The sequence below is a fragment of the Neoarius graeffei genome, chromosome 5 (genome assembly GCF_027579695.1).
Source record: "Neoarius graeffei isolate fNeoGra1 chromosome 5, fNeoGra1.pri, whole genome shotgun sequence".
Taxonomy (NCBI): Eukaryota; Metazoa; Chordata; class Actinopteri; order Siluriformes; family Ariidae; genus Neoarius; species Neoarius graeffei.
The window spans coordinates 85,812,482-85,829,197 of NC_083573.1; the positions used below are offsets into that span (position 1 = coordinate 85,812,482).

Sequence of the window (16,716 nt, forward strand, 5' to 3'; positions counted from 1 at the left end):
TTATTAGGAATACCTGTACACTTGTGCAGTTATCTAATTAGCTCATCGTGTGGTGGTAGTGGCACAGTGTGTATAATCATGCAGACAGAAATCAAGAGCTTCAGTTAATGTTCACTTCAAACATCAGAACGGGAAAAACTGTGATCTCAAAGTGTGACTCTTTCTTTCACTGTGGCACTGTGGGTGTTGGTTTGAGCCAGATGGACTGGTTTATTTGAGTATTTCAGATCTCCTGGGGGTTTTCACACACAACGGTCTGTAGAGTTTACACAGAATGGTGCGAAAAACAAAAAAAAAACCCACTGAGTGAGTGGGCGACCGTTCTGTCGGTGGAAGCGAGCGCCTTGTTGATAAAAGAGGTCAGAGGAAGATGGCCAGATTGTTTTGCACTGACAGGAAGTCTCATAATAAAGTGGACAGTGAGTGCACAATAGCTCTGATTTTTACTCCATGAAATGTATATTTTGTGACATATAGAATATATAGTTAGTATTATAAACCAAGGCTTTGATACAGAAACCCTTCTTTATCTCTTACATGTGACAAATGTGAATCTATACAAAGAAAATGGCTGTAAAAATACAAGCCAAAAGAGTTCATATGAGCAAAAAAAATCTGACTGACTGACCTGTAAACTGTGGCTGTGTGCATAAGCCTGGATGATGCCACTTTTGAAAAATGTTATCTAAGGGAAAATTCACAGTGACAGAATGAAAAGTTAATATGAAGGGTCAGTTTAAAATGCGCTGAAAGCACACCCGATTTCTACGAAACACCTAAACGTACATTATAACATCTGAAAATCATTATTACTTCGACCAACGTTCCGTTACATTCATGTCATCTTTCAGTTAGATCTATGTGTGGTTTATATCTCGCTTGGCTTTACATGTGCAAAACATAACTGCACAAGTTAAGGACTGTCAATTATTTACAAGCTCAGTCTGCACTCTCGCAACTCATATACAGCATGAATAACCTCTGCTCCCGTCACACTTTACTGATCTACAGTACTCCAGCAGGGCTTATGGTGTATAAAGGCACCTCGTTTGTGGTGCTTGACACTTCCGTTCTGTGTTGTTTTACACTGGACGAAATCCAGCAGTGGAAGAGAGTTGACAGAATGTCTGGAATGTGCACCAGTTATTTGGCTTCTCACGGAGCATGCCTGAGCACAGACTGTCAGGCGCACAAATGCTCGCACGCACATGATCACTTACACGCACTCTCACGCACAGGTGTATCGACAGGTTCTCGTGCAAACAGATCGGCCATACTATACAAATGAGCACATCTACAGAGTGCATACCACAGAAACGAAGACGTTATCGCTCTCAAAGTGAACTGAACAAACTGTGTGCTATACTTACAGCCATTACAACTCTGATCCCACCGTAAGAGCCCAACACAGGGAACGCAATAAGATCAGAATGCAAATGCAAAAGCTCCCTGGAAAAAAAAAAAAAGCAGTACAGCATTATTTCCATAAAGCAAATGAACAAAGAAAGAAAGAAAGAAAGAAAGAAAGAAAGAAAGAAAGAAAGAAAGAAAGAAAGAAAGAAAGAAAGAAAGAAAGAAAGAAAGAAAGAAAGAAAGAAAGAAAGAAAGAAAGAAAGAAAGAAAGAAACCCAATGATGTTAACAATAACATTCATTCACTGAATGGGATTTAGGTACATCTGTAAAAATTTCAACTTGTGTTTCCAAAAGAATCAAGAAGTTTTTTTTAATACTACAATGTGGCAAAAAGAACTTTCATGACTCTATCCACGTTCACTAGATATGAGCAACCGCGCGCTCTGATTGGCTATTCTACTACTAGGATATCAGCTCAAATACCATGAGTAGAGGAAAACAAAATGGCGGAGCATGTTACTGAACCAACCGACAATGAAATAAAAACTCTACCCGAAAACAAAACCCCCCAAAATACAAAAAAAAGCAACAAATATGGAATAAAAGTATTAGACATCAGTCATTAGACTGCTGAACTCCCAATCCAAATTCTAAATCAAACTGAACTCTTCCATTAATACTTGAACAATTCCTAATTCCACAGGTCACTTTGTACTCTGTGGCACTTTATAATATTTTTGCTGCTGTATATTTTAATACACTTTTATACAACCCCGATTCCAAAAAAGTTGGGACAAAGTACAAATTGTAAATAAAAACGGAATGCAATAATTTACAAATCTCAAAAACTGATATTGTATTCACAATAGAACATAGACAACATATCAAATGTCGAAAGTGGGACATTTTGAAATTTCATGCCAAATATTGGCTCATTTGAAATTTCATGACAGCAACACATCTCAAAAAAGTTGGGACAGGGGCAATAAGAGGCTGGAAAAGTTAAAGGTACAAAAAAGGAACAGCTGGAGGACCAAATTGCAACTCATTAGGTCAATTGGCAATAGGTCATTAACATGACTGGGTATAAAAAGAGCATCTTGGAGTGGCAGCGGCTCTCAGAAGTAAAGATGGGAAGAGGATCACCAATCCCCCTAATTCTGCGCCAACAAATAGTGGAGCAATATCAGAAAGGAGTTCGACAGTGTAAAATTGCAAAGACTTTGAACATATCATCATCTACAGTGCATAATATCATCAAAAGATTCAGAGAATCTGGAAGAATCTCTGTGCGTAAGGGTCAAGGCCGGAAAACCATACTGGGTGCCCGTGATCTTCGGGCCCTTAGACGGCACTGCATCACATACAGGCATGCTTCTGTATTGGAAATCACAAAATGGGCTCAGGAATATTTCCAGAGAACATTATCTGTGAACACAATTCACCGTGCCATCCGCCGTTGCCAGCTAAAACTCTATAGTTCAAAGAAGAAGCCGTATCTAAACATGATCCAGAAGCGCAGACGTCTTCTCTGGGCCAAGGCTCATTTAAAATGGACTGTGGCAAAGTGGAAAACTGTTCTGTGGTCAGACGAATCAAAATTTGAAGTTCTTTATGGAAATTAGGGACGCCGTGTCATTCAGACTAAAGAGGAGAAGGACGACCCAAGTTGTTATCGGCGCTCAGTTCAGAAGCCTGCATCTCTGATGGTATGGGGTTGCATTAGTGCGTGTGGCATGGGTAGCTTACACATCTGGAAAGACACCATCAATGCTGAAAGGTATATCCAGGTTCTAGAGCAACATATGCTCCCATCCAGACGACGTCTCTTTCAGGGAAGACCTTGCATTTTCCAACATGACAATGCCAAACCACATACTGCATCAATTACAGCATCATGGCTGCGTAGAAGAAGGGTCCGGGTACTGAACTGGCCAGCCTGCAGTCCAGATCTTTCACCCATAGAAAACATTTGGCGCATCATAAAACGGAAGATACGACAAAAAAGACCTAAGACAGTTGAGCAACTAGAATCCTACATTAGACAAGAATGGGTTAACATTCCTATCCCTAAACTTGAGCAACTTGTCTCCTCAGTCCCCAGACGTTTACAGACTGTTGTAAAGAGAAAAGGGGATGTCTCACAGTGGGAAACATGGCCTTGTCCCAACTTTTTTGAGATGTGTTGTTGTCATGAAATTTAAAATCACCTAATTTTTCTCTTTAAATGATACATTTTCTCAGTTTAAACATTTAATATGTCATCTATGTTCTATTCTGAATAAAATATGGAATTTTCAAACTTCCACATCATTGCATTCCGTTTTTATTTACAATTTGTACTTTGTCCCAACTTTTTTGGAATCGGGGTTGTATTTAATTCTGTTCTGAGCCAAACTGCAACAAAATTACGTTCTGTGTACACTTGTTGCATACTGAATGACTATAAAGGTTGTCTATCTATCTATCTATCTATCTATCTATCTATCTATCTATCTATCTATGTGATAGGTTCTCACCATCATTTTTGAAAATTTTTCAAGAATCATTATTATCGCATTTTTCAGAGAAGAGAGAGAGAAGAAAAGAAGCCTTTATTTGTCACATGCACACTCAAGCACAGTGAAATTCATCCTCTGCATTTAACCCATCTGAAGCAGTGAACACACACAGACACACCCAGAGCAGTGGGCAGCCACACTACAGCGCCCAGGGAGCAGTTAGGGGTTCGGTACCTTGCTCAAGGGCACTTCAGCCCAAGGCTGCCCCATGTTAACCTAACTGCATGTCTTTGGACTGTGGGGGAAACCGGAGCACCCGGAGGAAACCCACGCAGACACGGGGAGAACATGCAAACTCCACACAGAAAGGCCCTCGCCGGCCACGGGGCTCGAACCCGGACCTTCTTGCTGTGAGGCGACAGTGCTAACCACTACACCACCGTGCTACTGTCATTTCACCGGTTTGTTTACATTCTGAGAGGAAATGATTTTGTCGAATGTTTTGTATAAAGGTTTTATTTATCGAATTTGTAAAAAAATAAAATGCTCTTTTTCTCAAACTCCAGTGAATGTCGATATAATAAAACAGTTATCCCACTCAATCTCGTCGTACACTGCTTATAACCAACTCGGTGCTACACGCCTTGTTGGCTATCAGCTCATGTATGACTCAATTTCATGGAATAACTGTTAAATATTTTTTTCGCGGTGCGGTTTCCATCAAATCCTGCGCTCTGATTGGCTGGCGAGCGGGTCCGTATCATAGGATACGGACCCCAGTTACGGACCTCTGGCGACTCGCTCGTTCACAACAACAAACATAGTAGCATTTTTTGTCAACATTTATCTTTTTCTGCCAGCATTTCTCAGGAGAATAGCATTAATTTTACAGCATGGATAGCGATAACGACAGTGTTCACAGCGAAAGCGAGTTTTACTACCCTGAGGAAGAAAAAAATAAAAGAAAACATTTCAGGAGAAAGCTAAAAACCTCTAACTGTTGCTAACGCCGAGCAAAAACATGGCTGAATCCTGAATGACTCCTATTTGTATAAATAGGGGACTGCATAGGCGGCAAAATGTAGCTTTTTTCCTGCCATGGAAGTGCACTTGTATACCGAGGAGGAAGCAATTTGCATTACAGCCGTGAATGAGGATTCAAAATGGTGGCTCGGCTCGGTTTTCCCTTTCGGGTGCTCTTGTTTTCTGTTAGAATTTGGTAAAGAAAAAAATAAATATATTATTTACCAGCTTAAGGTCGGTCCATATGGTGAAATACCATAACCTCGGCCTCGGTCACTACTTTCAAGACCTCGGTCACGGTATTTCACCATACGGACCTCCCAGCTGGTAAATAACATATATATATATATATATATATATTTTGTCAAAGTTATATCATCCCTAATTATTTATCTCGTCTATTTTTGTGTGGCTCTAATCTTAATCACATTAAACTTAAACAAGATTAATAACACATTAGTCGACGGCACGGCGGTGTCGTGGTTAGCACTGTCGCCTCACAGCAAGAAGGTTCTGGGTTCGAGCCCCGTAGCCGGCAAGGGCCTTTCTGTGTGGAGTTCGCATGTTCTCCCCGTGTCCGCGTGGGTTTCCTCCGGGTGCTCCGGTTTCCCCCACAGTCCAAAGACATGCAGGTTAGGTTAACTGGTGACTCTAAATTGACCGTAGGTGTGAATGTGAGTGTGAATGGTTGTTTGTCTCTATGTGTAGCCCCGTGATAGACTGGTAATTTGTTCATGGTGTACGTCACCTCTCACCCAATATCAGCTGGTATATCACCCAATATCAACCACAATGAATAGAGGATACGACACGGTGGCACGAAGATATGAAGTTTATCTTCGAGTGGTGAACGTATTCACGAGTGAAAATATTTTTCAACACAAGATAATAAACTTCATATCTTCGCACCACTGTGAAACGTTCTTTATATTATCTGGACATATTCACAAAAAAATAATGCGCAACTTAATCAAAAGAGTTTTAATTCTGAACCGATTCGCCATTTTGACAACGCGCGTCTTGTCAGCGGGAAAACACTGGGAGTGACGTCATCGGAGTGAAATATCGGGAATTGTTATACATACAGGACACGATTTCCATGGAATAAAAACATGTGTTCTAGCAGGTTTCATTCATTTGGTTTGATCGCATGCAATATTGTTAGCATATCGCTTATCCTACGTGTATTACGTCACTCTATTCAAAGGAGACTGAGTGTTGAATATAGTTTATGACATTGCATGGTTGTCAAGACAACATGACGTCACACATCGGAGACATAAAACGTTGGTGCTAGCGAGCGACCGTGACAACTTGTAAACAAACATGGCCGCCAGGTTTGCTTTGTTAAATATGGAAGATTTTGGGAGAAATTTGAAAGAGAAAGATGCGTTGAACACCCGGAAGGAATGTATTATAATAATATTGGCTGGCTTTTTTCATGGCATATCAGATATACGACTTGTTCAATATCATGCTAGCTGAATGTAATATATCTGATAGACCACTCAATGCCAGCCAATATGTCACTCAGATCCGCAATGTATTTCAAATAAAAAATGCGAGTTTTTCAACACGAGAAGATAAACTTCATATCTTCAAGCCAACGTGTGATTTTCTTTTTATTATATCGACACATTCACAAACAAAAAGTACCCACATTTATCACAAAAATTCATCGATTTCCTCACAAGTCACATACAGAGATTTATGTCACGGTTTTGGTTCTCCATGTCCCGGATGGAGCTCGTATGAAAAATACGAGTGGCGTATTTCCCAGTAAAACACTGGTGTCTATATGATATATCAGCAGTATGAAAGATGAATGAACACTTTAGTGAAAATAGAAATATTTGGTGTTAAACGTAGGGTCATGGGAGCGTCGTGGCTCAGGTGGATAAGGCGCCATACCATAAATCCGGGGACCCGGGTTCGATTCCGATCCGAAGTCATTTCCTGATCCCTCCCCGTCTCTCTCTCTCCCGCTCATTTCCTGTCTCTACACTGTCCTATCCAATAAAGGTGAAAAATGCCCAAAAAAATCTTTAAAAAAAAATAGGGTCATTCCACGTCAATTCAACCGGGGCCCGCACACTTGGGTCTCAAAAAATTCTGAAAAAAAAAATTACCAGATGTACCCATGTTACCTAGGAGAAACAATCTCATCTCATCTCATTATCTCTAGCCGCTTTATCCTGTTCTACAGGGTCGCAGGCAAGCTGGAGCCTATCCCAGCTGACTACGGGCGAAAGGCGGGGTACACCCTGGACAAGTCGCCAGGTCATCACAGGGCTGACACATAGACACAGACAACCATTCACACATTCACACCTACGCTCAATTTAGAGTCACCAGTTAACCTAACCTGCATGTCTTTGGACTGTGGGGGAAACCGGAGCACCCGGAGGAAACCCACGCAGACACGGGGAGAACATGCAAACTCCACACAGAAAGGCCCTCGCCGGCCACGGGGCTCGAACCCAGACCTTCTTGCTGTGAGGCGACGGTGCTAACCACTACACCACCGTGCCGCCCAGGAGAAACAATGTAAATTTAAAAGAAAGATTCGAGTAAGGGGGCGGCACGGTGGTGTAGTGGTTAGCGCTGTCGCCTCACAGCAAGAAGGTCCGGGTTCGAGCCCCGTGGCCGGCGAAGGCCTTTCTGTGTGGAGTTTGCATGTTCTCCCCGTGTCCGCGTGGGTTTCCTCCGGGTGCTCCGGTTTCCCCCACAGTCCAAAGACATGCAGGTTAGGTTAACTGGTGACTCTAAATTGAGCGTAGGTGTGAATGTGAGTGTGAATGGTTGTCTGTGTCTATGTGTCAGCCCTGTGATGACCTGGCGACTTGTCCAGGGTGTACCCCGCCTTTCGCCCGTAGTCAGCTGGGATAGGCTCCAGCTTGCCTGCGACCCTGTAGAACAGGATAAAGTGGCTGGAGATAATGAGATGAGATGAGATGGGATCGTGGAGAATAAAGAAAAAAATATTTAAAAAATCTGCACACATTCCCACAAGGTGTTACGGTGCTCTGAAAATGACATCCAAAATGATTTGTCAGACTTGTGAGGTCTTCTGTTCAAACACTGATGGAGTTTCCTTTCTGTTTATTGCTTTTTTTGAGAGTGTTTCTACTTATCTCAATAAAGGAAAAAAATCAAGAGCCTATGTTGGGTAAAAATACGTCTTCTGAAGGCCTAAACCGAGCTCAGCCAAAAACTCCAATAAAATTTTGATCATCTTTGAGGGAGTGCTATGACCATGCAGGATCATCCAGACCCAAAATGACAGTTTTGCTACATACTATTCCTATTTATGTACCAGCATGCAAAATTTGAGCCTCTTACATGGTTTAGTTCTTGAGCTATGGGCTTGTGAACTTTGACAAAAAAAAAAAAAAGAGTCTGAACAAAATTGACACCCCCCTCCCCCAGTAAAACTGGCTGTAACATGGAAAGTGTACATCTTACATTCAAATAAATTTACAGTGTTTCTCCTAGGTAACATGGGTCCACCTGGTGATTTTTTCAGAATTTTTTGAGACCTAAGTGCGCGGGCCCCGGTTGAATTGACGTGGAATGACCCCATACAGAGATATAGGACATAATTGAAATTTATGAACTACAGTCGTTTGTGAATCTGTGTGTCGTGCCCTGTCCTGTCATGGACTGGTGTATTCCTGCCTCACACCAAGCTAACTGAAGCCAATTAATGTTTTAAACAGCGTAAGGAACGTCAATCGATGACAAGTGTTATTATTATTGCTTCATAGTATTGTTTTGATATCAAGCCCTGTGATACCTGATATCCATATCGAAGTTAGTCATCATCGCTCTCCACACATGTACAGTGTAATCAAATAAAGTTCTTAGGTTGGGTAAATAAGATCATATTTCTGCCCTTTATTATTACTGATTAATGAGTGTGTGGAGTGGAACTGTGTTTGTTGTTTAATTATTAATAATGGGCCTCACCTGCAGGTCTTCACCTGTCTGTTTCTCAGCTCTCCTTCGTCTGCTTGAGATGAAAAACCGGGAAATGAGAGAAAAACACTGTAGAGTTTCTTCAGATCTGGTACAGGGACGAAGAAGAGACACTGTTCGCTGTATCCAGTCATTCTGCAAAAGACTGAATGACAAAACTTCTTAGATTTGCTCACAGAAAAAAAATCCTCAATGAAGCTGGGCACAATGAAGAATTCGGGAATGAATTATACATCGCAGAGGTTCAATACTCATCATTATATCACAGCAGGGTAAAATCCTCCAAATCTGATTGGTCAGACGTTGTGGATTAATTTTCTATAACAGCAGATCTGACCGTAGTTTCAGCTACAAGGCATATTATATTAATGCATTTGTTCTATTAATCTGTTATTATTTCCACAGGAACAGCTTGATTTATGGACTTCTTTACATGGCAGGGTGCAAAATGGAGGGGTTGGGGTCGGAACAAATGGTAGGGCGAAGGGGGAAATTGTTATTGAGCTTTATTATTCATAATGGACTGAAGGAATGACTGTTTACAGCTGCTTTAAACCAAGTGATAACAGGAACAAACTTGTCTCATGGATGTGACTATTTAACAATTACTCGCTGAAGGCAAAATGAATATCGGTAAGGCTAAATAAAAAAAATAGTGTGTTTCCGGTAACCCGACCGATCGAGAATTTCCGCGTCGAAATTGCCGACCGTAAAGTTTTTATTACAAATTTCCCTCGATATTTTAGTGTAAGCGGTGTTAGTTTGTCATAATTTTTTGTTTCAACGCATTCAAGTTGTGAAAGAAACGATAAAAAGTAAAATGTTTCGCCACTTCTATCAGCCCTCCTGCATAAACATGGAAGCGCACTTGTATACTGAAGGAGGAAGGGAAAACTGAGCCGAGCCGCCATTTTGAATCCTCATTCAAGGCTGTAATGCAAATTGCTTCCTGTTCAGTATACAAGTGCACTTCCATGGCAGGGAAAAACACTACGTTTTACCGCCTATGTAGTCCCCTATTTATACAAATAGGAGTCATTCAGGATTCAGCCATGTTTTTGCTCAGTGTTTTTGCTCGACCCAAGTTCTACAGTAGGCTAGGCTAGGCCGTCTGCTTTTAATGGAAGTAGCCTAGCCTAGGACGTTATTTTCACGTTATTTCTTGATAAGGTGTTTTCACGTTATTACATGAAAATATCATGAAATATCGCTTCCGTAGATCATAACTCGAACTCTCGCGATATTTTTTTTTATTCGTTTAAAGATTTAAAACACTTTTATTTTATTATGATGTGTGGTATAAAGGATTCTGTGCCAAAATACTATTTTGTAAGATGTTTACTTGTGTTAATTTTTTTGAACAAAATAAAAAAAATTAAGAAAAAAAAACACTTTTTCCTACCTACCGACCTTATTTTAGTATTTCATGTTACCGGAAACATACTATTTTTTTTTTTTTGGCCTAATTATTATACGTACAGTACAGAAAACTTTTTTGATGGAATAAAAACGTGTTCTATTCCCTTCTAGCGGGTTTCATTCATTTGGCTTGATAGCATGCAATATTGTTAGCATATCGCTTCTTATCCTACGTGTATTACATCACTCTACCCCAGTGATTCTCAACCGGGGGTCCGCGGACCCCTAGTGGTCCGTGGTGTAATTGCAAGGGGTCCGTGAAAATAAAATATCTTTAAAAAAAATAAAAATTTTGTTCAAATGTGACTGAGACCTTTATCTAGCTAAACTACAGAGTTGTATAATATATAAAATATAAGATATATAAAAATATTTGCAGGAAGCTGATGTGGTAAAACTCATTAACTTGCAAGGTTCCGGTTGGCGCTCAAAATTAAGCTAATGTTACAAACCTCACTACACCACACCCAAGTGGCACAAAAACAGAAGTGAGGATGCTTTGCTTTGATAACACACACACACACCATCTGCCTCTACAGATAAAACCAAGACTTAATTACATAATTATTATATTATTGCTTAATTATATATTATATTCATTGAGATTTCATACTTATGTTTGTTTTTGTTCTTGAAGAGTGCATAAAAATCTGTTTCATTACAGTCATATTTCTGAAAGCTACTATATAAAAGTTCTGTTTTGTTACATAATGTTCAGAAGATGCTGCATAAAATTTATGCAGATAGGATATTTATGCCATAAATATCCTGTTTTGTTACATCTGGAAACTATGCTGTTGTGTTGTGAATAGAGTGAATAAATGCCATAATGCAATTTAAAATGCAGTTTCTGCTGTTTCTATCAAATTGCACCCTAGCCTCCAGATCGGGTGGGGGGTGGGGGTCCTCAGGGTCGATCAAAAATATGCAGGGGGTCCAGGACCCCAAAAAGGTTGAGAACCACTGCTCTACCCAATGGAGAATGAGCGTTGGATCTGGTTTACGATATTGCATGGTTGTCAAGACAACATGATGGCACACGTCGGTGATGTAAAACTTCCACGGTAGCGACCGACTGCGACAATTTGTAAAGGAACATGGCCGCCAGGTTTGCTTCGTTAAATACAGAAGATTTTGAGAGAACTTTGAAAGAGGAAGATGCGTTGAACACCTGAAAGGAATGTGTATGAATAATAATAATAATAATAATGGCTTTTTTCATGGCATATCGGATATATTCCATTCAGCTAGCATGATATTGAACGAGTTGAAGACGAGTTCAATATCATGAATGGAATATATCTGATATATCACTCAACGCCAGCCAATATTATTTAAATAATAACCGAGACAAAGTTGAGGTCGATATTCACTGAGCCTGAGGCGGATAACTGTTTTAGTATAAATACACAGGTGATTGTTTAAAAAATTTTTTATTTCAAGCTTCAAAAGTGGTATGCAAATGTAATAAAGGCACAGCGCGGACTTATGTCACTTACCTATGCCGACTCACATATAATACTTTGTTTTGAAATGGATAAAATAAATCACAATTCCACTTTACCTTTGAATAGTTTGAGACCAAACTTCGTGGCATCTTTAGTGCTTTTAGGAACAGTATTTTCCTTCATAATCTGCAATTCTTCCTCACTTACGGCGACGAAGCGCTCGGCCGCCATTTTGCTGAGTCGCTCGAGATGATTATCGAGAAATAGTCCGAATTTCTCGACCAATCAGCCCACGGTTTTCTATAATGACCTGCGTATTTATACTAAAAATGGTTATGCTGTTATTGGAAAGTACAACCCTGATTCCAAAAAAGTTGGGACAAAGTACAAATTGTAAATAAAAACGGAATGCAATAATTTACAAATCTCAAAAACTGATATTGTATTCACAATAGAACATAGACAACATATCAAATGTCGAAAGTGAGACATTTTGAAATTTCATGCCAAATATTGGCTCATTTGGAATTTTATGACAGCAACACATCTCAAAAAAGTTGGGACAGGGACAATAAGAGGCTGGAAAAGTTAAAGGTACAAAAAAGGAACAGCTGGAGGACCAAATTGCAACTCATTAGGTCAATTGGCAATAGGTCATTAACATGACTGGGTATAAAAAGAGCATCTTGGCGTAGCAGCAGCAGTAATGATGGGAAGAGGATCACCAATCCCCCTAATTCTGCGCCGACAAATAGTGGAGCAATATCAGAAAGGAGTTTGACAGTGTAAAATTGCAAAGAGTTTGAACATACCATCTACAGTGCATGATATCATTAAAAGATTCAGAGAATCTGGAAGAATCTCTGTGCGTAAGGGTCAAGGCCGGAAAACCATACTGGATGGCCGTGATCTTCGGGCCCTTAGACAGCACTGCATCACATACAGGCATGCTTCTGTATTGGAAATCACAAAATGGGCTCAGGAATATTTCCAGAGAACATTATCTGTGAACACAATTCACCGTGCCATCTGCCGTTGCCGGCTAAAACTCTATAGTTCAAAGAAGAAGCCGTATCTAAACATGATCCAGAAGCGCAGACGTCTTCTCTGGGCCAAGGCTCATTTAAAATGGACTGTGGCAAAGTGGAAAACCGTTCTGTGGTCAGATGAATCAAAATTTGAAGTTCTTTATGGAAATCAGGGACGCCGTGTCATTTGGACTAAAGAAGAGAAGGACGACCCAAGTTGTTATCAGCGCTCAGTTCAGAAGCCTGCATCTCTGATGATATGGGGTTGCATTAATGCGTGTGGCATGGACAGCTTACACATCTGGAAAGACACCATCAATGCTGAAAGGTATATCCAGGTTCTAGAGCAACATATGCTCCCATCCAGACGACGTCTCTTTCAGGGAAGACCTTGCATTTTCCAACATGACAATGCCAAACCACATACTGCATCAATTACAGCATCATGGCTGCGTAGAAGAAGGGTCTGGGTACTGAACTGGCCAGCCTGCAGTCCAGATCTTTCACCCATAGAAAACATTTGGCGCATCATAAAACGGAAGATACGACAAAAAAAGACCTAAGACAGTTGAGCAACTAGAATCCTACATTAGACAAGAATGGGTTAACATTCCTATCCCTAAACTTGAGCAACTTGTCTCCTCAGTCCCCAGACGTTTACAGACTGTTGTAAAGAGAAAAGGGGATGTCTCACAGTGGGAAACATGGCCTTGTCCCAACTTTTTTGAGATGTGTTGTTATCATGAAATTTAAAATCACCTAATTTTTCTCTTTAAATGATACATTTTCTCAGTTTAAACATTTGATATGTCATCTATGTTCTATTCTGAATAAAATATGGAATTTTGAAACTTCCACATCATTGTATTCCATTTTTATTTCCAATTTGTACTTTGTCCCAACTTTTTTGGAATCAGGGTTGTAATCAACTTCAGGTTGCTCACAGTAACTCTGTTTCGCACCATCACACCACCCTGTCGTTGATTATTTTCCTAAAACATCACACCCCTAAGATTATTTTTATAATTTCTTTCAGTGACTCTTTGCTGTGAGAAAATTCTGTTTTTATTTGGAGCGACTTCACAAAATGATAATTTACTAAAATATAACTATTATTATTGTTACTATGATTATATCCTTTCACCTCAATCTTGCTTTCCCTGATTAATGAACTAGCATTGGTTAAAAACATTTTACCTCAGAAATGTTTTCTTTTACAGTTTAGTTGCTCTTGCGGATAGTTATGTCCAAAAATTAGGGGCAAATTCACCATGAATGTTAGCTTGTATTCTTAAACAAATTACTCTAATACAAGATATATCTATTATTTTATTTTTATTTAGCTAGTAAACTTGTTTACTGAACCAGCCCCAGATAGCAGACCTCACTAGCAATCAAGCTAGTTTATGCTAACAGCTAAATATTTCTTTGCTAAATACTTAATTGATATTTTGGAAACATTTACATGATAAGACATTTACTTCCATAACTCACCGTCACACTATTAACAACACTACTGTTATTGTATTAAAACTATTAATACTATATTATTTTCGCGAAAATTGGTAATAAATTATGTTTACTTTAAAACTTTTTCCCCCTTTAACCTCAAAATCTGTATGAATGCTAGGAACTCAACTAGCTACAGTTAGCTAGCCACCAAGCTAGCTCTTCACAGGAGAGCGCGTCCGCCATATTGGAAAGGGTCCGCATTCATAGTTGATGCTAGCTACGCCAACGCGTCGGCCATATTGGAAAGGTTCCAAGTTTGACTGAAAGCCAATGGAGAAGGTTCATCTACAGGTGCTGGTCATATAATTAGAATATCATGAAAAAGTTGATTTATTTCAGTAATTCCATTCAAAAAGTGAAACTTGTATATTATATTCATACGTTACACACAGACTGATATATTTCAAGTGTTTATTTCTTTTAATTTTGATGATTATAACTGACAACTAATGAGAACCCCAAATTCAGTATCTCAGAAAATTAAAATATTGTGAAAAGGTTCAATATTGAAGACACCTGGTGCCACACTCTAATCAGCTAATTAACTCAAAACACCTGCAAAGGCCTTTAAATGGTCTCTCAGTCGAGTTCTGTAGGCGACACAATCATGGGGAAGACTGCTGACTTGACAGTTGTCCAAAAGACGACCATTGACACCTTGCACAAGGAGGGCAAGACACAAAAGGTCATTGCTAAAGAGGCTGGCTGTTCACAGAGCTCTGTGTCCAAGCACATTAATAGAGAGGCGAAGGGAAGGAAAAGATGTGGTAGAAAAAAAGTGTACAAGCAATAGGGATAACCGCACCCTGGAGAGGATTGTGAAAAACCCATTCAAAAATGTGGGGGAGATTCACAAAGAGTGGATTGCAGCTGGAGTCAGTGCTTCAAGAACCACCACGCACAGACGTATGCAAGACATGGGTTTCAGCTGTCGCATTCCTTGTGTCAAGCCACTCTTGAACAAGAGACAGCGTCAGAAGCGTCTCGCCTGGGTTAAAGACAAAAAGGACTGGACTGCTGCTGAGTGGTCCAAAGTTATGTTCTCTGATTAAAGTAAATGTTGCATTTCCTTTGGAAATCAAGGTCCCAGAGTCTGGAGGAAGAGAGGAGAGGCACAGAATCCACATTGCTTGAGGTCCAGTGTAAAGTTTCCACAGTCAGTGATGGTTTGGGGTGCCATGTCATCTTCTGGTGTTGGTCCACTGGGTTTTCTGAGGTCCAAGGTCAACACAGCCATCTACCAGGACGTTTTAGAGCACTTCACGCTTCCTGCTGCTGGCCAACTTTATGGAGATGCAGATTTCATTTTCCAACAGGACTTGGCACCTGCACACAGTGCCAAAGCTACCAGTACCTGGTTTAAGGACCATGGTATCCCTGTTCTTAATTGGCCAGCAAACTCGCCTGACCTTAACCCCATCGAAAATCTATGGGGTATTGTGAAGAGGAAGATGCGATATGCCAGACCCAACAATGCAGAAGAGCTGAAGGCCACTATCAGAGCAACCTGGGCTCTCATAACACCTGAGCAGTGCCACAGACTGATCGACTTCCATGCCACGCCGCATTGCTGCAGTAATTCAGGCAAAAGGAGCCCCAACTAAGTACTGAGTGCTGTACATGCTCATACTTTTCATGTTCATACTTTTCAGTTGGCCAACATTTCTAAAAATCCTTTTTTTGTATTGGTCTTAAGTAATATTCTAATTTTCTGAGATACTGAATTTGGGATTTTCATTAGTTGTCAGTTATAATCATCAAAATTATAAGAAATAAACATCTAATCTCATTATCTCTAGCCGCTTTATCCTGTTCTACAGGGTCGCAGGCAAGCTGGAGCCTATCCCAGCTGACTACGGGCGAGAGGCGGGGTACACCCTGGACAAGTCGCCAGGTCATCACAGGGCTGACACATAGACACAGACAACCATTCACACTCACATTCACACCTACGCTCAATTTAGAGTCACCAGTTAACCTAACCTGCATGTCTTTGGACTGTGGGGGAAACCGGAGCACCCGGACACGGGGAGAACATGCAAACTCCGCACAGAAAGGCCCTTGCCGGCCACGGGGCTCGAACCCGGACCTTCTTGCTGTGAGGCGACAGTGCTAACCACTACACCACTGTGCCACCCACTTTTTGAATGGAATTACTGAAATAAATCAACTTTTTCATGATATCTCATCTCATTATCTCTAGCCGCTTTATCCTTCTACAGGGTCGCAGGCAAGCTGGAGCCTATCCCAGCTGACTATGGGCGAAAGGCGGGGTACACCCTGGACAAGTCGCCAGGTCATCACAGGGCTGACACATAGACACAGGCAACCATTCACACTCGCATTCACACCTACGCTCAATTTAGAGTCACCAGTTAACCTAACCTGCATGTCTTTGGACTGTGGGGGAAACCGGAGCACCCGGAGGAAACCCATGTGGACACGGGGAGAA

General features: G+C 40.6%; 1 protein-coding gene across 1 annotated transcript in view; it reads right to left on the reverse strand.

The window, feature by feature from the left end:
* Positions 1-16,716, reverse strand: part of LOC132886149 (uncharacterized protein C18orf63-like) — a 215,411-nt gene that overhangs the window by 68,289 nt on the left and 130,406 nt on the right. Inside the window, 3 exon segments of the mRNA XM_060920717.1 lie at positions 629-685; positions 1,371-1,449; positions 8,849-9,002. Coding sequence (XP_060776700.1) covers positions 629-685; positions 1,371-1,449; positions 8,849-8,991 — 279 coding nt within the window. The 5' untranslated portion in view covers positions 8,992-9,002.